The sequence below is a fragment of the Photinus pyralis genome, unplaced genomic scaffold (assembly GCF_008802855.1).
Source record: "Photinus pyralis isolate 1611_PpyrPB1 unplaced genomic scaffold, Ppyr1.3 Ppyr1.4_LG9, whole genome shotgun sequence".
NCBI classification, from domain to species: Eukaryota; Metazoa; Arthropoda; class Insecta; order Coleoptera; family Lampyridae; genus Photinus; species Photinus pyralis.
The window spans coordinates 5,427,407-5,452,682 of record NW_022170878.1 but is presented as its reverse complement, the minus strand read 5'-3'; the positions used below and the strand labels follow the sequence as shown (position 1 = coordinate 5,452,682).

General features: G+C 41.9%; 3 protein-coding genes across 4 annotated transcripts; 2 read left to right on the top strand and 1 right to left on the bottom strand.

The window, feature by feature from the left end:
• The first annotated feature begins 1,915 nt into the window (after window positions 1-1,915).
• Window positions 1,916-10,129, top strand: LOC116180284 (protein germ cell-less). 2 transcript variants are annotated; one of them, XM_031500191.1, is made up of 7 exons: window positions 1,916-2,258; window positions 2,305-2,540; window positions 2,588-2,808; window positions 2,862-3,013; window positions 7,758-8,058; window positions 8,109-8,532; window positions 9,375-10,129. In XM_031500191.1, the coding sequence occupies exons 2-7, from the start codon at window positions 2,386-2,388 to the stop codon at window positions 9,583-9,585; spliced, it is 1,464 nt and encodes a 487-aa protein (XP_031356051.1). In that variant the 5' UTR covers window positions 1,916-2,258; window positions 2,305-2,385; the 3' UTR covers window positions 9,586-10,129. The 2 variants fall into 2 exon arrangements, with proteins under 2 accessions (XP_031356051.1, XP_031356050.1); XM_031500190.1 differs by having other exon boundaries at window positions 1,916-2,540.
• A 4,734-nt stretch (window positions 10,130-14,863) lies between these two features.
• Window positions 14,864-16,840, bottom strand: LOC116181133 (4-coumarate--CoA ligase 1-like). Its single transcript, XM_031501409.1, has 5 exons — window positions 16,686-16,840; window positions 16,531-16,634; window positions 15,956-16,485; window positions 15,751-15,907; window positions 14,864-15,708 (listed from the first exon to the last, which is right to left on the bottom strand). The coding sequence occupies exons 1-5, from the start codon at window positions 16,690-16,692 to the stop codon at window positions 14,881-14,883; spliced, it is 1,626 nt and encodes a 541-aa protein (XP_031357269.1). The 5' UTR covers window positions 16,693-16,840; the 3' UTR covers window positions 14,864-14,880.
• A 3,058-nt stretch (window positions 16,841-19,898) lies between these two features.
• LOC116181406 (kinesin-like protein Nod) lies at window positions 19,899-24,013 on the top strand. Its single transcript, XM_031501766.1, has 9 exons — window positions 19,899-20,092; window positions 20,140-20,331; window positions 20,379-20,538; window positions 20,585-20,750; window positions 20,799-21,159; window positions 22,575-22,918; window positions 22,966-23,310; window positions 23,365-23,526; window positions 23,573-24,013. Exons 1-9 carry the CDS (start codon window positions 19,997-19,999, stop codon window positions 23,682-23,684), a joined length of 1,938 nt encoding a protein of 645 aa, XP_031357626.1. The 5' UTR covers window positions 19,899-19,996; the 3' UTR covers window positions 23,685-24,013.
• The last annotated feature ends 1,263 nt before the right edge of the window (window positions 24,014-25,276 follow it).

Here is a 25,276-nt window from a genome sequence, read left to right as displayed (position 1 = left end):
AAATCAGCGCTGAGATGCATATTCACGGTGTCCATATCTAGGCATGCATCAGATGTTTTATATAAGAGTTGCGTATCATCAGCATACATGTGGTATGTACAGTGCTTTAGACATTTATGAAAATTTGAAGTGTATAAAATATATAATAGGGGTCCTAACACTGATCCTTGAGGGACACCTGTACGTACTGCTATAGATTTGGACACACATGTATTAAAAACTACACGTTGAGATCTATTGCTAATGTAACTTAAGATAAATTTAGCTGCTGAACTACCAAAACCACTATGATTTAGAAGTGCGAAAAGTATATCGTGATTAATTCTGTCAAAGGCTCTGGAGTAATCCAACAAAACGAGAACTAAGATATTTTTACCATCAATAGCGGAAAAAATTGAATCTGTAACTTGTAAGAGAGCTGTCGTGCAACTATGATTTGCCCTAAATCCCGACTGTAAAGATGGTAAAATGTTTTCGCTATTCAAATAAGTTTTTACTTGCCCAGCCATGATCCTTTTATAAGAGATGAGAGGTTCCACCCTGTATATATAACTTACGACGATGCATACATTTTTGAGAGTTGGCAACCATGCAATTTCTAAGAGGGAAAAAGCTGCCTGCGCCATCTAAAAAGCACGGACGGGGGTTACTAAAGTCACTAAATATAGAAAGTACCGCAATCCATTGGGCTCGTGTGTTAGAGAGAGAACGCATGATTTTTGCCCAAAAATGGCGGAAGTGCCAGATTCTAGTAACTTTAATGTTAGGGTTTGATCCACCTGTTTGGAGATATCTGTATATATTTTTATAAAACATGACAGTACTATTAAGTTAGGTTATAAAAAATTACAGCTTTTCAGATTTTATTTGTCAATTTTTTTAAGTTGGCAACAAATTTGCCCAAAAATGGCGGATGATTGCGGTACTTTCTATATTTAGTGACTTTAGGGGTTACGTTTTAACGTTTAGCCCCAGAACAAGCGTTTAGCATCTTGTCTTGAATGGCGGTCGTGAACGGCGCTCCATAAATGTTTGTTGTTATTTTGTGTTATTAAAATGCAGGTAGTAATTTTTGCATTTTTTTATATCGTATATGTGTTTTGTGTGCCTCATTTTATATTTTTTGTGTGTTTGAATCTTTGTTTTTGAAATTTACTTGGTTTAACCGCAATGCAGAATGAAATGTTTAATACCGTTATCAGTTTATTTTAATATGTGGAAATTACCGATTCGTTTGATGTATGTACTGACTTGTTTGTAAAAATGTAACTAACCATTATCTCCGCGAATGAAGCAGTCACGGCAGTGGTAAAAACTGTTGTCAAAATTGAGCTATGACACTTAATCCCGTGATTGTCTTCGAGGCGAACCCTACCTATCTTGCGGGGGCGCGATTGCTAATCAAAACTCTTCAGAGAATGTATGTGCGATACGATAATTGAGTTACGATTCGTCATTCGGGTGGCCATTTTTAAACGTTGCCGGGTTGACTGTATTTCCCTGTTCTTGTAGTGTGAAGTTAGCGTAGAACCTGGGGATTAAGTACACTACAAGTTAAAGGAGCTTAAGAGATTTATTTTCTGTGAAGATAAAGCAACAATATTCAAATTAACAATTAATATGACAACCAGATCTTTATTTGTTTCAAGAAGTTGTTTTGGTTGCATAAAATTAGGCGTCTTTCAGGAGATTTTATCATATAAAAGTAGACATAGGAAATCCCTATGTCTACTTCTACATGAATGTCACTGTATAATGCAAGCCATGCTCTGACGTTACGCACTCCCTGGGTCATTGAACCACACAAGTCCCACAACAACGTCAAAGAAGAGCCCTGAGGTGAAACCCTACTTCTACCATATCGTAAGTGAAACCATATGGACTTTGAAATAGACACAGTTTACAAGGTGGTGCCATTGTGCCAAGAGGAAGTAAAAACTCCCTGCATACCTACATTGTGTCACTGTGAGACAGGTTCCTTTGAAGAATGAAGATGGAGATGCTCCCAGGAGGATTCTAGATTTCTTCAAAGCTACTGACACAGAGACTTGGCACTGACAAGCTAAGCGACGTGAGACTAAAACTAAACGGTACAATAGACGAGGTTGGTGCGGGATGTTTGATGGGTTGCCTATTGTCCCGAACAACTTTTTGGTGCGTACGCCACTGAGCTGTCAGCGCGGGCCAAAACGTCAAAGAACGTTGTGGGTGGTAAAGGAAGAACCAGATCACCACAAATACAAATTTTTGATCTCAACGTAAACATAATTAACGCTAATTTATTAATTAAATGTTTATGTTTAGTTCAGTGACTCGTCAAGTGGGCTAATTGGCCATAATGAATTGATCGTGGTGTACGCGAACCGCTTCCCATCGAATGCCGCAATGGGTGGTTTATTGAGCAGCAGTCTCGTAAACTCGAAACACATCGTGAACAACGTGACGCAATTCGTGATCGGAGGAAAGCGAAAGCGAGTCGAAACCGAATCGGACGAGGAGATTAACAAGGTGATCGACTTGGCGCTGCACACCCCGAAACGGTAAATGCGCCCCCCCACTTGAACGAATAACCTCCGTTTCTTTGTAGAAAAAAACTGGTAACCACCGCTCAGTATATCTACCAAACTTTATACGAGGAAGGTAAGAATTCGGACTTGACGGTCGAGGCGTTGGGCCATCAGTTCCACCTGCACCGGATATATCTGTGTCAAAGTCCGTACTTTGCGAGCATGTTCGGGGGCGCCTGGTTGGAGTACGACAAAAAGTATGTCGTTATCGACATAATCGATCCACAAATAACGATCGACTGTGAGTATATTGTGTTAGGAGTCGACATCCGAAATGTTAATGTCCAATTTTAGCGTTGAAAATTGTGTTCGGTTCCCTCTACAATGACGAGATTACGTTAAATCCGACGGAGATTGTACCGATCTTGGCTAGCGCGACGATGTTTCAGTTGGACAGTATTATTGACAAGTGTCGAGAGGTGATGATCGAAACTATCAATCCAAAGGTATGTCATTGGTTGACGAGAGCCGAGAGCTTGTACTGCTTGTCTTTTGAACTGTTTTGAATTTTAAATAGGCAACACGCAATACACCATGCTCTCTTGTAGATTTGGTTGAGGTAGCGTCCCTAAGCAATTTATCTCGTGGTTTATTGTTATCCCAATTACCTTTATTTGGGGTTTTTAATTTCCTGGGTAATGGAAAATTGGTCCTATAGGTATTCTCGCATGATTAGAGCGTTGAAATCTTTTGTTTTTTTGTGTGTGCTGTACCTGTACAGGGTGAGTCAACGATTGCACGGACTAACTTAATGCCTTGGAAGATAAGATTTTTCGATAGAGTGTTTTTGTGTTATGATATGGTTGAATATTCTCCACCATTTAAAAATATTTGGAATTATCCAGGGTGTGCCCACAGAGTAGGGCGCCCAAATGGTATATTTTTTAAATAGGTCTATTTTATTATATGGTTAATATCCGAAAAACTAGTAGTTTTAAAGATAATTCGATTTTTTTCAAAAATTGGGCATTTGCAAGCGTCAGTGTATTGTCAAAATTATTTCTTAAATTTTGATTCCAGGTTTTATATCTTTTATCCTGGGTTAAGTAAAAGTCAAATACATCTACTGTAAAACATTGAAAAAATAGCTTACAGGATGTTTTTTTTCTAGATCCAAATTTACAAAACTTCATATTAAAAAATGTGACTTTTTAAATGGAACACCCTGTATATTTTTCTGTCACATTTTAGCTCCTCCAAAAACCTTCAACTTTTGATAATAATGTCCGATACCTATCTCTGATAGTTTTCGACATATCTTGGTTTCTTAAATAAGTTATATGTAATTTACATAATAGTGACGTGGCCATGCAAATAAAGGCAATTTATCTTCAAGGTATTAAGTTACTCCGCGCAATCGTTGACTCACCCTGTACATAGTTATATTCGTGGAAACTTCGGTTTCTTAGTAGTAAAGCGTCTCTTGATACCAGGTGTTCATCTACAGGGTGATCACTAAAGCCGTTAATTTCCAAGTGGAGAACAGGTGCTTTGTTACACCCCCCTCCCCCTTTCCTAGAAAAGAAAAGAATGTAACTCTTTTTGGCACACTATCGTAAAACAAACAAAACTCCGGGACGGGTAAAACAGGACGGAAATCGCGTATGGGCCGGAGTATTTCGGAGCTAACTTGGCAGCATACCCCATATCAGCTTTGGATAAAGGGTGGTTTTTTTGAAGGACCAAATCCCTTACGTGAGGTATCGGAGTCGTCGGTCTCGTTTATTAACGGTAACGGATAGGCATCTTTAATATTACGGGAAGGTTTGTATTACCATGGCTTCCGTTGAACCTATTAAAGTACCCTAAAGACATTCTTACCCTCCCTTCATTTTTTGAGAATTGCGCTTGATGTGCTAAATCGTCAAGTGCTCTCTGACTGTTACTCACTTTGCATATGGGGTATTATTTGTGGGGGTTTATCGCGGTGCCATAATAACATGTCCAGGAAGGTTATATTAACCCGCCCAACCCACTTTGCTAAATTGTGTGGAAGACGATCTCTTGTTTCATAATTAAGACACGTTATACTTTCAGAGAGTCGAGGAGGGGGGCTGTGACCTTTCGATCCACTATTTTTAAACTAGATCGGAATGGAGCTCGCTCTGACCGATCACGGCGTCTCGTGACCAACGCCGTTTTGGTATCCCCCGCCGATATCGGCACACACATTTGTGTGTCGTATTCTAAAAGGCAAAAAATCGGAAAAATTTAATTCGGCTCAAAAAAGACCAATATATATGGGTGAGCTCTTCTTTAGTCAATCTTATCGTATAGGTTGGTAAAAGTGCTTCGCATTTTAAGTCTCCGCTAGGATGTGCATATTTCGCTCGAATAGCGCTTAACATTCCTCCTATCGGTTAGGTTAGGTCGAGACCTTTCAAAAGACACCCATGAACCCCTAGCTACGACGTTCCGTTCTCGAGATATCGCGGTTTAAGTGTTTGATCCAAAATTTTTGTGTAGATCGTTTAGAAATGTCTCAAAAACGCGTGATTCCGAAGTATCGCGGCCGTAGGTCGAAAGACAACAGATGCGTGTCGATATCTCGAAAAGGGAAGGGGATGAAAAAAATTTGAAAATCCCGTTGCGATCCCCCGGCCGGGCGCAGCTATAGTTAAAATTTGATATGAATCGGCCGATAAATAAGGGAAATATTAAGGGATGCGCGGCGCTTTAAAATGCATGTATATATACCCGTTTGTGACCACTTTTTTTTTCGACGTTTCGCGACCCGTTTGTTGTCCATGAGTACGATTTGAACGGTCCGCGACGGCAATGCGCTCGGCGTCGCCAAAATGCGAATCTCGGTAACGGAAAGTCGTAGGAAGGCGAGCCACATAGAAAAAATTTGAGAATGGAGAAACTTTGCTTCCATCAAGACCTCTCATCAGCATTTTTGCCCCCCCCCCTCCGTCAGTGTGCGTGGCGGCGTATTCCAAAACTAGTACAGGTTGTTTATTAAAGGGGGTCAGGGGAGGCGAGATTAGTTGTTTGGGAATCATTAACTCTAGACATTTGACTTTATTTATTTATTTATTTATCCCTCTCTTGTTCTGGGCCCTCAACAGGCTTCCGCCCAATTACAGAGTGACCCGCATAATGCTTTTTAGAGGTGCCTCTGTAGAAGGTCTTAAGTTGTTCTATACTACTCCGGTATGCACTTTACGAATTAGGAAAACTGCAGGAAACACTAATTCGGAGTAGCCGGCAGAATGCTCGAAACTGGTCTAAGGTAATTTCCATCTCTACCACAGATGAAAAATTTACCTCAACCCAGGTTCGAACACCCGACCTCCGGATTTATAACTCAACGCTCTACCATTGAGCCATAATGCGAACCATGCAGACATTTTACCTCCCCCACTCCTCCCACTTTAGTTTTTTGAAAAAGCACCTGAATGTTTCACTGCATTGAAGATGGCTTTCCCAAATCGGTCTAAAACTGCCGTTACTTACCATTACTGTAGCAGATGTTACAACCCCCCCCCCCCCCGATTTTGTGAGGAGAAGAATAGAAAATTGCTTTTTTCAGGTCATCTTCAATTTCTATTTGTCTTCGTACTTCTTTTCGTTCATCTTCTGTATCCTACAATCCTCTAACAAATTCTTTGTCTCCACTATCGCGTTTTTTTCTCTACGTTAATTTTCCTTTTTTAGCTTTTTTTTCCGTCCGTCCGCCTCTCCGTCCGAGGCGATTTTCTGTATCCCTTGTAATTCTTTAACGAATTCTTGCTGCCAATTTTGCCTCCTCTCTCCCCCGTATTCTTTTGTTCTAACTTCTTTTTTCCTTTTTCTATGTTTTTCCTCTCTTGGTTTTCATTTACAACTTAGGCTGCTTCACTTTTTCTACACCTCCTTTTTTTTCACGTCATCTTCACACTTCATCCACTTTGTATTCTTCTTTTGTCCCTTCATTTTCGTTTCTTCTTTGCTTTTCTTTATTAAACTTCTTCTAACCTTCAATTTCACCACGTCTTAATCTTTATTTTTCTTTCTTCTCTTGCTCATGCAATTTTTCGAACTACTTCTAGGAGAATGGTCCTAGAGTCCTGGAATGTTTTGCAGTAGGTAGCCTATACCTTGAAGGTGTGCCAGACGGCCAACAAATTTCGCTGTCTAAAAGGGGGCCCCCCCACGAATTATTTCCTGAGATTCTGTTTTTGAAAGTAAAACGTGCATAGTAATTGGTCGCAGATTTTGCATACGCATGCCTTTAGTGGTGCCAAGTTAAACTTTAGGAAATGGGATGGGGGGGAGGGGGTGGGGGACACATGTTCTACCCTGCATGGTATTCTAATGAAAGGTCTCATCGAAAGAAATTGGATTGTACAAAGTATAACTTTCCCGTGCGACTCTTTTTCGAGATCAGTGAGCGACGGGGCCTGAAGAGGGGGGGGGGGGGGGGTTAAAAATTAATTTTATTTCTCATTGTATTCTAATTAAAGGTCTCAACGAAAGAAACTGTTTTCTACCAACTACTGCCCTTCTTTCTGTCCTCTTATCAAAGCACGGGGGGGGGGGGGACTAGTTTTATCCTTCATGGTACTCTAATGAAAGGTCTCAACGAAAGGAATTAATTTCTATCAACCATAGCCCTCCTCCTCGACTTCTTATCGTGATCGGGTATATACCCTTATACCTCAAGAACGGATTGTCGGAAGAGGTTACTCACAAAGGGCGATTGAGACGTCTGCAAGAAATATATCCTCTGGTGATGTCAAAACAAAAGCTATTCCGGTTAAAAAAATGCGCTTTATCTGCACAAGAGTTGTGCACAATTTATACTTGTCTTTTCCTGTCATTATCTTGCATCCCTACGTTTGTTCTATGTTCATTTTCCTCTTTATTTCACTTCCGCGATTTTCGAATTTTTCATCACACTTCTTCCATTACTCGTCCACTTTTGATTCTTTCCGTTTGCGATTTTATCAAACTTCTTTTATCCTTTTTCCTCTCTTTTTTACCGTCATTTTCCTTTCGTATTTTACCTCCCGTTTTCGAGTGTCGAACCCTTGATTCCATTCTTTTTTTGCGTGTTCTGGCCACCATTATCGCACTTCTTCTTCTTACGAACGTCGATTTTTGTTTGCTACAGCTTGCGGTTAGTTTAATTTCCTTGCACTTGGCCTGTTTGACTTGTTTAGTCGCGTGCGAACTCATCTATCAAAGTTTCTACTCGATTTACAGAGCGCGATGTTGTACTACAACGCGGCCTGTCAATACGCCGACAAAAAGCTACAGGAGACTTGCATGCAATGGTTCCTAGTGAATCTAATGACGTTCTACTATTACGGCTCGTTATGCTACCTGCGTACGATTCCGATACCGCTGATGACGAGGCTCGTCGCGAATCCGGACCTCTTCGTCGTCCAGACGGAGTTCTCGCTGTACGTCATGCTGAAGTTCTGGATGTACATGCACGTGCATCCCGATTTGACGAGCGACCCCTCGATCAAGGACATCAACACGTTTTATTCGTCGCGAACAGGTAAGGAGACATTTTTTATTGGTCACCGTGCCTCGAGTTACTGCTTCCAGACGAGAATCCCTATCTGTTAACGAAGCAGGGCGAGGATTTCATCTTGGCGTTCCAGGGGTTGCGCGTGCACAACCTGATCTCGCATCACATGGACGTCGAGGCGGTGCAACGTGACAATATCATACCGAGAAGTTGGCTCAATCCGGCCGTGTTGAAGCAGTGGAAGATTATGCTCAAGGTGAACCAGAACGAGGACAAGGGTCCGTCGGGCGAGCTCGTCGACGAGCTGTTTCTAAGCAAGAGTTTGCGGTGCGGCCGAATTCTGAACGAGAAAGATCGACACATGTGGCGATGGACGGGTTTCCATTACGGCATGGATCTCTTGATGGTGACCGATGGGGCGTCTCTGTCGATTAAACGCAACCACAGGCCCGAATTCGAACAGCTGCTCAGTTTTCAGACGGTGCGCCGTTTGGCAATCAGGTAAATTACAATCTGAACTCTCTAAAAGCCTTTAGAAGTTCTTAGAAGCTGTTGGCGGTCAAGTTTGTATAAGAGTCTATGAGTTTTCAAAGGTCTTCAAGAGACTCTAAGGGTCTTCTAAAGGTTTTGAAAGCCTTTAACAGTTTTTATCATTCCTTAAGTCTTTGGGGTTCTTGAGATACTGTCTTTTTCAGAGCATTAAGAAGTTTTAAAAGGTCTTAAACATTTTTGAGACCCTTCAGAAACAGTATTTTGTCCTCAGTGTCCTTAGGAGTTGTTAAGAATCGCCTTAAGTCTCTTAAGAGCCTTTTTAATGTTTTAGTAAAAGAGCTTTTATGCGTCTTTAGGTGCTTTTGAGAGGTTTGTATGAGTCTTTAAGGATTTTTTAGATTCTTTGGATTAGAGTTTTCAAGAGCCTTTCTGACCCTTTAAGAGATTTCAAGGGTTTTCAAAAATCTTTCATAACCTCTGAGGCCTTTTAGGTCTTTAAATTTGTTTAGATTTTATTTGACAGATTCTTTACTTAAACGTCAAGGCTCAGGTTTAGAATTTTAAGCTTCATGACGAAAGCCTCAAGGCTCGAGCATCAGGACCTAGGTTTGCGGTTTTAAATATCCAGTAGACGTCGGATTTCAAATTCCCCAACTTGGGTGGAATCGATAACCTTTTCCTGAAAATTGCCAATGAGAGATATTTATTACACAGATGTCCTAAGGGTTGAACGTTTTGGGAGATCAGACACTGACTTCACTTGTTATTAGAGCACATTTTAAAAAATACTGTACAGGGTGTGACAAAAATCAATGTTTTTCTTAAAGCAAATTTTTGTGTTCTCCACTCAGAGTTACGGTCGCCACTTTGAACGAGCAGCGCCAGATGCTCTTCCGACAGACGACCGGCATCAAGAGCGTCTCCCTCTCGAAAACCGAAGAGCTGCAGCTGATGACTTTCGACAAGGACATTACGTTCCCGTTGATCATATCCGCGAACATCCTCTTCACGTCGCCCGAAGACGTCGTGACGCAGGACGCCGTCACGCAGACGACCCATTAGAATGTGATACAAATTATTTATTTTTTTTTTACGGTTTGGGATATATTTGTTGTTTTTTTTTTTGTATATAACGCCCAAGGACGAATCTACCATTATGGCATTTATTTTATAGTAAGTTACTCGTAAATTGATCCGTTTCAGTTCCTGTATCTTAAGAGGTGTGCATGTACTTAGCGATATTTATTTTCCCTTTTCAAAGGCTACATTCCAAAATTAGATCGGTTACTTTTTGAAATTTTGATGTATATTTGGGTGCCATCGAATGTTACCACTTTTTATATATATATATCTATACATGGCAGCATATAAGGTACGTTCACACTGTATGCGTATCTTTTAAGTGCTCTTACTAATGCTAGTCAACTTTGCTTTTGCAATTAATATATTACTTACCTACAGTGTATAATGTAAATACATTATATTTTCTAACCTTCAAGTATTGTTCATTAACTTTGTTCATAGTCGGCTAACGTGGTATATAAATCACAACTGCCTTGTTACGAAAGTCTAGAGAACGCAATTAAAGGCTATTGATAACTGTTAAGGTAATTTGTCTTTTTTGCAACAAGTGCGGCAAATATGTGCAGTGCAATTTCCAATTGTGTAAGAAGTGCGTTCATTCAACTTCAGTCAAGTGAGTATATTTCGTGGATACAAGTGGAGTCAAAAGTTTGGTTCCATGAAAGACCATAACAGAAATCAAATTCTGATCCGCAGCAACTATCAGTGTAGGTTTTCAGAATAAGTAATCAATTTTTCCTGTGTCCTGGGGGTTATTTTCAGAACGCAATTGTGGGTTTGTAAAAACACTAATCTTTGTGCTGAGGGGTATTCCCGACCCCCCGGTGCTATGCTCTCCCTTACTTTCTAGGGAGTGCCATCAAATTGTCTTCTCCTGTTAGATTTAATTACCATAAATTCTAAGGATTGAACGTTTCAGGGGAAAACGTAGCACCGGGGGGTATGGAATAACCCCCCAGGAATTGAATATTTGCTGATCGTTTTCAGAACGCAATTATTGTCATTGTGGCTTTGTAAAGAAGGTAATGTCTGAGCTGGGGGGTATTCCATACCCCCCGGTGCTATACTCTCATTTATTTTCTAGGAAGCGCCATCAAATTGTCTTTTCCTGTACCTGTACGATATTTAATTACCATAAAGTCTAAGGGTTGAACGTTTCAGGGGAAAACGTAGCGCTGGGGGGTGTGGAACCCCCCCCCCCCCAGGAATTGAATATTTGCTGATCGTTTTCAGAACGCAATTGTTGTCATTGTGGCTTTGTAAAAAGGTAATGTCTGTTCGGGGGGTATTCCATACCCTCCCCTCCGTTCTATGCTCTCCCTTACTTTCTAGGAAGTGCCATCAAATTGTCTTTTCCTGTGAGATATTTAATTACCATGAATTCTAAGGGCTGAACGTTTCAGGGGAAAGCGTAGCACTGGGGAAGGGGGGGTGAATACCCCCCCTCCAGTCCAGGAGGACTGGATTATCTTTTCCCAAAAACTACAAGATCAAAGCCATTTGACAATTGCCTGTACGATATTTAATTACCATAAAGTCTAAGGGTTGAACGTTTCAGGGGAAAACGTAGCACCGGGGGGGTGTGGGAGGTATGTGTCATTGTGGCTTTGTAAAAAAGGTAATGTCTGTGCTGGGGGGTATTCCATACCCCCCCGACCCCCCGGTGCTATGTTCTCATTTATTTTCTAGGAACCGCCATCAAATTGTCTTCCTGTACGATATTTAATTACCATAAATTCTAAGGGTTGAACGTTTCAGGGGAAAACATAGCACTGGGGGGTATGGAATACCCCCTAGGAGTTGAATATTTGCTGATCGTTTTCAGAACGCAATTATTGTCATTGTGGCTTTGTAAAAAAGGTAATGTCTGAGCTGGGGGGTATTCCGGACCCCCCGGTGCTATACTCACATTTATTTTCTAGGAAGCGCCATCAAATTGTCTTTTCCTGTACGATATTTAATTACCATAAAGTCTAAGGGTTGAACGTTTCAGGGGAAAACGTAGCACCGGGGGGTGTGGGAGGTATGTGTCATTGTGGCTTTGTAAAAAAGGTAATGTCTGTGCTGGGGGGTATTCCGGACCCCCCGGTGCTATACTCTCATTTATTTTCTAGGAAGCGCCATCAAATTGTCTTTTCCTGTACGATATTTAATTACCATGAATTCTAAGGGTTGAACGTTTCAGGGGAAAACGTAGCACCGGGGGTGTGGGGGTATGGAATACCCCCCAGGAATTGAATATTTGCTGATCGTTTTCAGAACGCAATTGTTGTCATTGTGACTTTGTAAAAAAGGTAATGTCTCTGCTGGGGGGTATTCCAGACCCCCCGGTGCTATACTCACATTTATTTTCTAGGAAGCGCCATCAAATTGTCTTTTCCTGTACGATATTTAATTACCATAAATTCTAAGGGTTGAACGTTTCAGGGGAAAACGTAGCACCGGGGGGGTGTGGGAGGTATGTGTCATTGTGGCTTTGTAAATAAGGTAATGTCTGTGCTGGGGGGTATTCCATACCCCCCCGACCCCCCGGTGCTATGTTCTCATTTATTTTCTAGGAACCGCCATCAAATTGTCTTCCTGTACGATATTTAATTACCATAAATTCTAAGAGTTGAACGTTTCAGGGGAAAACGTAGCACCGGGGGGGTGTGGGAGGTATGTGTCATTGTGGCTTTGTAAATAAGGTAATGTCTGTGCTGGGGGGTATTCCATACCCCCCCGACCCCCCGGTGCTATGTTCTCATTTATTTTCTAGGAACCGCCATCAAATTGTCTTCCTGTACGATATTTAATTACCATAAATTCTAAGGGTTGAACGTTTCAGGGGAAAACGTAGCACCGGGGGGTGTGGGGGGTATGTGTCATTGTGGCTTTGTAAAAAAGGTAATGTCTGAGCTGGGGGGTATTCCGGACCCCCCGGTGCTATACTCTCATTTATTTTCTAGGAAGCGCCATCAAATTGTCTTTTCCTGTACGATATTTAATTACCATGAATTCTAAGGGTTGAACGTTTCAGGGGAAAACGTAGCACCGGGGGTGTGGGGGTATGGAATACCCCCCAGGAATTGAATATTTGCTGATCGTTTTCAGAACGCAATTATTGTCATTGTGGCTTTGTAAAAAAGGTAATGTCTGAGCTGGGGGGTATTCCAGACCCCCCGGTGCTATACTCACATTTATTTTCTAGGAAGCGCCATCAAATTGTCTTTTCCTGTACGATATTTAATTACCATAAAGTCTAAGGGTTGAACGTTTCAGGGGAAAACGTAGCACCGGGGGGTGTGGGAGGTATGTGTCATTGTGGCTTTGTAAAAAAGGTAATGTCTGTGCTGGGGGGTATTCCGGACCCCCCGGTGCTATACTCTCATTTATTTTCTAGGAAGCGCCATCAAATTGTCTTTTCCTGTACGATATTTAATTACCATGAATTCTAAGGGTTGAACGTTTCAGGGGAAAACGTAGCACCGGGGGGGGGGGTATGGAATACCCCCCAGGAATTGAATATTTGCTGATCGTTTTCAGAACGCAATTATTGTCATTGTGGCTTTGTAAAAAAGGTAATGTCTGTGCTGGGGGGTATTCCGGACCCCCCGGTGCTATACTCACATTTATTTTCTAGGAAGCGCCATCAAATTGTCTTTTCCTGTACGATATTTAATTACCATAAAGTCTAAGGGTTGAACGTTTCAGGGGAAAACGTAGCACCGGGGGGGTGTGGGAGGTATGTGTCATTGTGGCTTTGTAAATAAGGTAATGTCTGTGCTGGGGGGTATTCCATCCCCCCCCGACCCCCCGGTGCTATGTTCTCATTTATTTTCTAGGAACCGCCATCAAATTGTCTTCCTGTACGATATTTAATTACCATAAATTCTAAGGGTTGAACGTTTCAGGGGAAAACGTAGCACCGGGGGTGTGGGGGTATGGAATACCCCCAGGAATTGAATATTTGCTGATCGTTTTCAGAACGCAATTATTGTCATTGTGGCTTTGTAAAAAAGGTAATGTCTGAGCTGGGGGGTATTCCATACCCCCCGGTGCTATACTCTCATTTATTTTCTAGGAAGCGCCATCAAATTGTCTTTTCCTGTACGATATTTAATTACCATGAATTCTAAGGGTTGAACGTTTCAGGCGAAAACGTAGCACCGGGGGGTGTAGAACCCCCCCCAGGAATTGAATATTTGCTGATCGTTTTCAGAACGCAATTGTTGTCATTGTGGCTTTGTAAAAAAGGTAATGTCTGTGCTGGGGGGTATTCCATACCCCCCAGACCCCCCGGTGCTATACTCTCATTTATTTTCTAGGAAGCGCCATCAAATTGTCTTTTCCTGTACGATATTTAATTACCATGAATTCTAAGGGTTGAACGTTTCAGGCGAAAACGTAGCACCGGGGGGGGTAGAACACCCCCCAGGAATTGAATATTTGCTGATCGTTTTCAGAACGCAATTGTTGTCATTGTGGCTTTGTAAAAAAGGTAATGTCTGTGCTGGGGGGTATTCCATACCCCCCAGACCCCCCGGTGCTATGGTCTCATTTATTTTCTAGGAAGCGCCATCAAATTGTCTTTTCCTGTACGATATTTAATTACCATAAAGTCTAAGGGTTGAACGTTTCAGCGGAAAACGTAGCGCTGGGGGGGGGGGGGGGTGGAACCCCCGGAAATTCAGGAATGAATTTTGCTGATCGTTTTCCAGAACGCAATTATTGTCATTGTGGCTTTGTAAAAAAGGTAATGTCCCCCCCCCCCCCCCGGCTCCCCGGTGCTATGTTCTCATTTATTTTCTAGGAACCGCCATCAAATTGTCTTCCTTTACGATATTTAATTACCATAAAGTCTAAGGGTTGAACGTTTAAGCGGAAAACGTAGCGCTGGGGGGATGTGCAACACCCCCCAGGAATTGAATATTTGCTGATCGTTTTCAGAACGCAATTGTTGTCATTGTGGCTTTGTAAAAAGGTAATGTCTGTGCGGGAGGTATTCCATACCCCCCCCCCCCCGTTCTATGCTCTCCCTTACTTTCTAGGAAGAAAGCGAAAAAAAAGAATCTGAAGATTTTGGAAAATCCGAAGAACTAGAAGAATCGGATTATAGGAGATTGAGGGAATTTGAAACATGCAAAGAATCCAGATTTTGAAAAACCAAAATCATTCAAAGAAACGAAAAATTCCTAAACAAGAATGTTGCATTTGGAGAATGTTAAAAACATGAAGAAGAAAGGAAGTAGATTTTGAGGAATATTAAAGAGTGAAAGAATTTGGAAAATGTAATCAGTTTATTTTTGAGGTTGTTAACTCATTTGCATACATTTCCCTTATTCTTCTTCGATTTACCTTACCAGAGGCAGTCAGTGGGAAGCTGTCGACTATTTTCACGCCACCGTTCAGCTTCTCCCGGTCCTGGACCCTATTGTTAACGAAATCGCGAATATCATCCGCGCCGATACTCTTTCTTTCGGGACGCAAGACCACAATCGCCGCTGGCCAGTGGCCATCCATCTCATGCTTAACTCCCACAACAACCGCCAGAGCAATGGCGGAATGCTGCAACAAGGTCGACTCGAGCATCGCCGGGATCACATGAAATCCTCTGCATTTAAACATTTCTTTCACACGCTCGACGATGTAGAAACAATAATCGTCGTCGTAGTAGGCAATGTCGCCGGTTTTTAGCCAGCCTTCATCGTCGTAAACGTCCGCGTCCACCACGCCATAGTAGCAGCTGAGTTGACTCTCGCTCTTCACCCTTAATTCTCCCCTTTGGTACGGTCCTACGATGGCACCACTTCCCAGGTCGACGATCTTATACGAACAGCCTGGGAGCCCGGTCCCGACCGAGGCGAATTTCTTGCCGCACCGCTCGACGTCGTCCAAGTTCGCCAGCCGAAATTGAGTTAAATAGCCCGCGACCTCCGACTGCCCGTAAACATTCGAGATCTTCGTTCCCGGAAACAGGCCATTCACCCTCGCCAGCTGCTCGTTGGAGATCGTGCCGCCCGTCAAAACCAGAACGTCCAAGCTGGTCGTGTCCAGACCTTCGGGTCTGTCGACGGACAGCAGTCGGATGGCTTGGTAGACGTTTAATATGGCCGTCGTTACCTAAATGAGAGCGGTGTAGATCGATTGGGTAATCGTGCCTACCTTGTGATGGAACGGCTCCCAGGGGTGCGCCGGGTCAAACTTGGGCAGAAGGAGGCGGGCGGTACCGAGCGAAACGCAGGTGCCCAATCCGTGCGAGAACAGCGTCCAGTACGGTGAGTAAAATCCGAAGAGTAAACCGAAGTTGTAGGCCGAGCGTCTGCAATGGTTCGGGTAGAGTGAGGCGGGTGAAGGGCGTTATGCTTACGCGTTGTTGGCGTATGAGTACATGAGACCGTGGTGGCTGTGCGCTGCCGGTTTGGGTGGGCCAGAAGTTCCGCTGCTGAAACAGACTAGCGCGATTTCGCTCAAGTCCTCTACGGGCACGGGTCGGAAGTGGTCCACCTCATCGTCATCGTATGACTTTAAAATTTGCGCAAACGCGACGTGTTGCTGGGACGAATCGGCGAATACGACCAACGTCACCTTGTACTCCAAGAGCTCCACTGCGGCTTCGATGCGATTCAGCGAGTCCGCCTCTGTGAAAATCACTTTGGGCTTCGTTTGCCTTAAGAGAAACGCAATGTCGGCGGAAGACAGAGATGGATCTACGGCGCTCGTAATGGCGTTGACAAAGAAGGAGGCTATCAGGGGTGTGCAGCTATCGAAGTGATTGAGGCTACACACGGAGATGAAATCGCCTTCGGTCACGTTGCGCCCTTGCAAATATATCGCCGTTCGTATGCAGCGCTTTAAAAGATCCCCGTACGTATCCGATTTGCCCGTTTTACCGTCGATCTAAGTTAATGGGAATTATTAAATGAAATCCGCGGTAATGCTTACTTGCGCAATTTTATCGGAATGCTTCGTCAGATTCTCGTAGTAGAAATACCCGATGCCTCGGGGATTTGGTCGGTAATCCATCAGGGGTGGCATTTCGATGATATCTGTAAAACGTCCCGCTGCAAAGATCCACCTTAAACAACAACAAAACTTACTTCGCATTTTCGTTACACGACCAAGTGAGGACAGAAAATCGCGCACTTGAGATATACGTGCACTCCCAAAAATTATTTGATAGGTATACTTAACCCGGACGTGTAGGTATGCGATATTAATCTGCGAGTAAAAAATAATCTCGTAGATATTGATCGATAACAGTTTTATGGGTGCATAAACGATGCGTTTTATTGCTTATACACGATTGCATGCAACGATTTTATTGCCGTTGTTATTCATCGTTGAAGGCGCACCACTTAAGAAAAATGCCGATTAAATAATTTTAAGCAATTATATACAGGTTTTAATTGTTATAAATGTATTTCCCCTCAAAATTGTTGTTAATCATTAATGGTTGGCGTTAATGAGCTTCGTTACTAGGTACACCCGTAACATCTTCCAAAACGTTCAGCCTTTAAATCCAATATTGTGTACGGAACTTCTCCCACAAAAAGGAAATTGCGATAGGACATGCTCATTATTGTAAACATTTTGGGGGAACGGAGCATCGGGAGGGGCCGGGGGGGGGGGATGAAATACCCCTATATTACCGCTACCCCCAGCACAGAGATTACCTTTTTCACAAAGCCATAATAACAATTGCGTTTTGAAAACGATCAGCAAATAATCCATTCCTAGGGATATTCCATACCCTGAGAGGTTCCACCCTGTATATACAACTTACGACGATACATACATTTTTGAGAGTTGGCAACCATGCAATTTCTAGGTGGGGAAAAGCTGCCTGCGCCATCTAGAAAGCGCGAACGTGGGTTACGTTTGTCATCATGCCTTGAATGGCGGTCGTGAACGCGTCGCTCCCTAAATGTTTGTTGTTATTTTGTGTTATTTAATGCAGGTAGTAATTTTTGCATTTCTTTATATCGTATTTGTGTTTTGTATGCCGCATTTTATATTTTTTGTGTTCCATCTTTGTTTTTGAAATTTACTTCGTTTAACCGCAATGCAGAATCATATGTGATACCGTTATGCTATTGTTTGTAATTGTTTACGTTTTTGGTGTAATGCTTGCTTAATTTATGTTTATTGATGTTGATTACTTGGTCTTGCTCTTTGCCATAGAGTAAATAATATAAAGAGATGTCATGGGATAGGATATTGTTGCAGTAGAAAATCTTGTAAGGAAGTGTTGCTATCTTGTGCTGTTGTATCGCTGTATTACCTATTTAAATATACTGACAACAAAGTTGAGATTTGAATTACGTCATTACTTTGCACCAGACACAGACCATGATACTGTCAGCATTATATTTAATCACCGGAATGTGATATTATGCTTCCTATGCAAGGAGTCTTTTAATTCTTTCAGGCCATAGACCTATTTATTTTATTATTTTAACGCCTTACCTTTGCCCAATTACAAACTTTATTTGAATTTAGCTAGCAATGAAAATTAAATAGGTACAGTGAGAAAATATAACTGATTATGCGTATAATTTCTAACGTTTTTGTTGGATTAGCGGTACACGTAGACCGTTTTAACACTGCTTTAGCAATTTTGTGTGGAATTTACGCAAACAAGGTCCTTTTGCGCAATTCACTAATGTGGGAGTGCTGTGTATAGTGTATTTGTGAGAGAAAAGATCAATTCCATCCATACTACCATTGTATATAAAGATGTATATTATATACAATATTACTTTTTCGATCAGACTTCTCAATCAAAAGTTATAGACTAGAAACCAATTTCGAAAGAAAATTCAAAGGGCTGTAACTTTTGAACTAGCAGCTTGGAACTGTTTGAAATTATGGATTCTACAGGCCCCATTCTATAAGAAAATTTTTTTTCCGGGTCGATCTGAGACAATTTTTTTTGGGGCCTCAAAAAAAGGCAGTGTATAACCTTCCTTTTTTCCAAAAATCGATTGCACCAAAATTTCTCGGAAAAACACTTTTTCTTATTAATTTTGGTGCGTAGAATCCAAAACAATTCGTACTTTTTCGATCAGACTTCTCAATCAAAAGTTATGGGCAAAAAACCAATTTCGACAAAAAATTCAAAGGGCTGTTACTTTTGATCTAGTAGCCCGAACTTGGAACTGTTCGAAATTATGGATTCTACGGGTCAAATTCTATAAGAAAATGTTCTTTCCCGGTCGATCCCAGACAATTTTTTTTTCGGGCCTCACAAAAAGGCAGTGTATAACCTTCCTTTTTTACCAAAAATCGACTACACCAAAATTTCTTGGGAAAACACTTTTTCTTATTAATTTTGGTGCGTAGAATCCAAAACAATTCGTACTTTTTCGATCAGACTTCTCGATCAAAAGTTATAGACTAGAAACCAATTTCGAAAGAAAATTCAAAGGGCTGTACAGAAAAGTACCTTGGCGCATTAGGATTCGGCCCGATTTTTGTGCTTGCACTACAAGATAATATGGTGAAAGTTGCCGTATTAACCTCTCTGTTACATAGATGGCGACACTTACATACTAATTTCACATTAATTTCATGCATTGCGAATGATTCCTTTAGTTAAAGTTGTAATAATTGCCCTCATTAATTATAAACATTCATTAAGCCCGCTTGACATGGAGCAATAAAAATTGCAATTGCATGCAAGTTGCAAGAAAAATTGCGAAAGGCATTCGCAGTTCAAAGCCAGCTGATCAATTGCTGCAAGAGACTTGCATGCAATTTTTATAGGACCGGTGCTATTTTTCTTGCATGAATCGTGCAATTCTAGGGATCAATCTAGTTGTTTTTGTGGCACCAACCTAGTAAAATACAGCGGCGGCAACTGTGATGCTGAGAGACGCACTCATTACTTGTTTTTACTAATCTTATTTATTCTTGTAATTTTCATGTTTCTTCAAGCAATGAAAATTTAATTTTCATTTGAGGTTAACAACTTTGTTGACAAATCCATATGTTTCTTCTGTTGGCAGACATGTGGCAATTGAAATAGAATTGCACCATGTCAAATACCATGCAATGCTTATTGCATGCAAGGATTTGACCTTGCAATTTTTTTCTGCAAGTTCTTGCGCGTAGTATTGCTCCATGTCAAGCGGCCTTTAGAGGTTGTGAATGCACCTATAATCTTTCCGGGATAAAACTGTAAATATCATTTCGAAAGACTTCTTTATATTTTTTCACCTTGTATAAGTTTTCTGATTGCGTCCATTGGTTTTGGTTAGGTTGGTACTTAAAATATATATGATCTAAGGGTTGGTAATGCTAATTTTTGACAGAAGTCCGTTACTCTTCGAATTTTTGAATTTTAACGTACAATTTTTTATCAGTTTTACCATATATGTGAGTTTTACACACGATGAATTAAATAATAATGGAAGACAGCGTGAACGTGGCGATTAGAGTTAGACCTTCGTCGAATGTCTTCGAGAAATCAATTGCGGTATCGGTAGTGAGCAATAACCCACCGGTAGGTTCCCCCTCCGCGATGAACCTGTTCTAAGTGTCCTACTGTAGGTCCTCCATGTTACCAATAAACAGCTGTACTCTTTTGATAACATATTCTCCGACAACGCTTCTCAGAAGGAGGTGTACGATGCTATGGTTAAACCGTTGGTTAAGAAAGTGCTGGGAGGGTATAACTGCACCGTCTTCGCTTACGGTCAAACGGGTACGGGGAAAACGTACACCATTGGCAGTAATCCGAAGGTACGTTTGATCGGTCGTAGATATGTTGTAAAACTGTTCGTCTACAGTCCGATTCAGAAGCAGGTTTTATCGCTCGCGCGTGCGACGAGCTCTTCAGCAATCGTGAAGATTACAGAGATCTGGCCGTCTCGATTACCTTTTACGAAATATACAACGAGAAAGTCCTCGATTTGTTGAGCCACAAGAAGGGGCACGTCCCTGTGAAAGGTGATTACTCGACGAAGTCACGCGAATCTCACGGGACACGTTTCAGGTTTTAAAGTCGATGGATTAGAAACGATACAAGTGCACAATCAGAAGGAGGCGGCCCAATTACTCGCTGTCGGTAGTTTGAATCGTCACACGGGCGAGACGAAGCAGAATCGTTTCAGTTCTCGTTCGCACGCCGTGTTCACACTGACTTGCGTCGTTAAGAATGAGTAAGTCGGTGGTTTGTTGGTCGTCCGCGCTAACCGGGCGTGTTTTAGGAACCACGAAACCGAAGCGAAGTTAAATCTGGTGGACCTGGCCGGGTCGGAGAGCGTCCGCCGCACCGGAACCGAGGGCTCCCAGTTTCAGGAGGGCGTCAACATCAACAAGGGCCTGTTCTACATCGGTCGCGTTATTAACGCGTTAACGACGAACGTGGCTCACGTACCGTACCGTCAGTCGATGATCACGACCACGCTGCAGGATTCTTTGAGTAAGCGTAATTTTATCACGCTCGTCGCGTGCGTCAGCCCCGATCTGCAGGACGTTCAGGAGACGATTCAGACGCTCGAATTCGCGCAGGGAACGAAGAGGGTGAAAAACAGGCCTGAGGTGAACAATGTCATTTTGGAGTATAAGGTGAGTGGGACCCATTGAATCTGAACATGTGTGTCTTTAGTCACGGCTAGATTAAAGAGAAATTACAGTTGTACAGGGTGGGTCAAATCCGTTAGCACCTTCTAAGGTACTTTTTTTCGGAGAATCTGAATCTGTTATCAGAATTTCCATAACATGCTAGATGTAGAAGCTACAGGCTACTACTTCTTATGGACGCCATATTGAATTTACGTCTACGTCAGGTTTATGACATATGTGTTGCGGGTTATTATTCCCCCTATGTATTGTTAAAGTGCGGACTTTATTTGGTATCTGCACCCATAATAATGTTGGGTCACCCTGTATGTTGAATTTCAATTTTTCAATTTCGATCATGGTATTTGACTTTGAAGAATTAACTTTGTTTAAATGGTCGCGTATTTTGATTTTATAAAGATAAGGGACATTTGGGCTTTGTTAAAGTTATCTCGTTTAAATCCGGTCGTCGCGATAAGACATTGGTTATCGTCCAGCGAGCTAGTTAGTTTCAAGATGGGCAGGTTGCGCTGATAGCAAAATACAGGTATTTAATTTAGAAGCCGCAAGGAGAGGCGGAAACTGGGAGAAGGAAGAAGGTTTTAAATGGCAGGGGAAAATGTGAATCGTCACTTTTTTGGAGCTGAACGTTAATTGTTGTTTGTGTAAAAGGCGAACACAACCAAACCGAAACACATTCGCTTGTCTTTTTATTTATTTTGTTAAAACGGTCAGCTGCTGTGGTGTCTCGTCTCACGCTACAGTCCCACAATCTCCCTGTTGCCAACACTTGTTTGGTGGTGGACGTTAATTGTTGTTTTGTTTTTTAGTGGACCTTGAAACGTAGCCGCTTATTTAAGTTAGAGAGTGGTTAAGGCGATTTTTATTATGCCATTTAAAGTGAATGTTTATGTCGGATTGAAGCAGTAAAGTCTAAAAAGGAGTTAGTCGGACTGTTGTGTTTATCAAGCTTATATGAAGCCTTTCTCAGTACCCGTTAAAGGGAGTTTTTCCACCATCAAAGAGCCAATTTTACATCTGTCGTCTAAATCGAGTGCAATCAAAGAAGTGAAGTGTTTGTGCATAAGTTATAACGGTGAAGCCGGGAGCGAGCTTATGCTCATTCATTGGTTTTAAGTAGAAAGGGATAGGTGATTCGTCAAAATGCACTGTGTGTTGTGAAGGTAAAGAACAAAGCTTATTATAATTTCTCTTTCTTTATTTTGATGAGCGGCCGACAGGTTTACGCGATTTCCATTAAAATAAAATAGTTATGCAACTTTTCATACACCAATTTCAAACAAAAAGGTTGGAAACGTTTTCCAAGATCCCGGAAGAATCTCTACGAGTCTTCTAGAAGCCTAGATTTTTTCCCCTCTTTAGTTGAGGTCCTATTTAGAACTCCCCTATTACCATTGCAGAAGAAGAACCCCACACTGTTCGAGCGTCCCGCGCCTTCTTCGGCCGTAAAAGTTCGCCCGACGCCCTTGAAGCGCCAAAATCAATCGATGGACTGCCCCAATACCCCGAGCTTCGCGAAAACGCCGAAGGTAAATCATACCTGGACGCCTGGAGTTCAGACTCCGCCCACTTTGGCCGCGTTGAGCGTGGCCTCGTCGCTCGGAGACGGCACGATCGTACTGTCGTCTTTCAGTCCCATCGTCAAAAAATGCACGGAAGCGGTCGAGAACAAAATCATGGAGAAATTCCCGCTGCTGATGAAGTCGTACGCGCCCCGATGCAGCGCGGAAATCGACGAGCAACAGTAAGCGATCGCTATTTGTCTTTCTCAGCTTACTACGCAACGTTTAGATTTTCCTGGCAGCGTTTGCACGCGGAAGTGTCGCAAATCGTGCGAAACGAGTTCGTGCAACTAACGACGGAACGCTCACGGGCGTGCAGCAGTCCCATTCAGTGCTCCAACGTTGCGAAACGCCTGGAGTTCGACGACGACGATGACGCCTTTGTCTTCAAAGTACCCAAGAAACCGCCTCCAAAGGTTGCCGAGAAAAAGGCGACAACTCGACGAAGTGCCCGCCTGTCAAAGAAGGTCTCACCCCCGCCACCTACCCAGCAGCCGCCCAGACGGCAAAGCGTAAGGCTAATCAGCAAGAATCGGACGGAGGTTTCACCAAAACCTCGACGGAGCAGTTCGAAGTATAAACCCAGACTTCACCCCCGGTCACCGTGTAAACCCACTTCTCGTTGCAGACGCCCTCCCATTCCCACGCCACGCAAAACGCCGTCGACTCAGGACGCCAAACACGCGCACCACGCCCACATCCTAAGCGTACTAAACAAAGGCAACGAAAAGGAGCTTCAAAAACTTCCGTCCGTCGGTGCCAAGACGGCGAGACAAATCTTTCTGTACAGGTAAATTCGCTACCGACACGATCGACAATTATACGGTTGGTTTAAGGCAACTGCACGGACCACTGGACGACATCAAAGATCTGGCGAAAATGCAGTCGTGGATAGGAAACCAATACCAAAGATTCTTACGGTCTAATTTTCTGCAGATTGATGACTGATTAGAAAAAAGGTTTGTAGACATTCATGTTGAATTACTTGCCTTTTCGTAAAAGAAACAAAATGGTAAATATAATTATTAATAATGTAGCTACAAAGCTTTTTTTTTAAATAATGGCCAAAATACGGGATCCATAAGTTAACATGAATGGATTTTGCATGTTATGAGATTGACTTTATCAATTTATGTGTATTTATTCTTGTTTATATATTAAAGACTTGCATTTAAAGGTGTCTACGCCACATTCCCAATTGTAATTATGTTAATTCCACTTCATCCTACCTCTGGTTAATATTTGATGAGATCTGTGGTTAAATAAATAAAGAAGACCCAAATGAAATGGTGAACAGGTGTAAAGAATGATAGCAAGAAGTATAATTTAACATGGAAGTTTTCATTATCTCTAAAGGCCGCTTGACATGGAGCAATACAACGCGCAAGAACTTGCAGAAAGAAATTGCAAGGTCAAATCCTTGCATGCAATAAGCATTGCATGGTATTTGACATGGTGCAATTCTATTTCAATTGCCACATGTCTGCCAACAGAAGAAACATATGGATTTGTCAACAAAGTAGTTAACCTCAAATGAAAATTAAATTTTGATTGCTTGAAGAAACATAAAAATTACAAAAATAAATAAGATTAATAAAAACAAGTAATGAGTGCGTCTCTCAGCATCATAGTTGCCGCCGCTGTATTTTACTAGGTTGGTGACACAAAAACAACTAGATTTATCCCTAGAATTGCACGATTCATGCAAGAAAAATAGCACCTGTCCTATAAAAATTGCATGCAAGTCTCTTGCAGCAATTGATCAGCTGGCTTTGAACTGCGCATGCCTTTCGCAATTTTTCTTGCAACTTGCATGCAATTGCAATTTTTATTGCAACTTGCATGCAATTGCAATTTTTATTGCTCCATGTCAAGCGGGCTTTACTTACACTCACATAGCATGACAGCAACAGTATTCAGATGTCTGATTTCAAAGGATCAGTACCTTTGGCGTATGTAGAGGCACCGTAAAAACGACAAGTACCGTTGGCGTATATAGAGACACCGTTAGAAAAAAGTTCCACCATAGGAATAAAGCCCATCACACAATGAAGGAATAACAATTTTCAATCTACTGATCTTTATGGATTTGCACACGACATTGGAATGTGAAATACGCCTAGGAAATAAGAAATAATAATTTCTTATTCATATTGCTTGGCAGTCTCTCTTAAAATGTCCATGTTTACCACATCTAAAACAAGTTATAATTTAGCAACATTGACATGTAGCTATCGACCTTAGGAAAACTTATGTGACGAATAATGCCTTTACAGGGATAGATTATTTTTAGCTTTTAATGATAGGTACATTAAAAAAAGTTGCAGGTATGCCACGTGCTAATAGGCAGGTAGAACGTGTTAATAGAGTGTTGGCAAAACTTTGTAACGAACCAAACCATTGGAATGAGGTAGAGAATGGTGGGGAATATGCATTAAATAACATTGTGCGTAAGACTTATGATAATATAACGGTGAACGGAATTTAGATGAAAAAAATTGTTAAATATCAGGAGTAGAGTGACTCTTAAGTCACCGCCG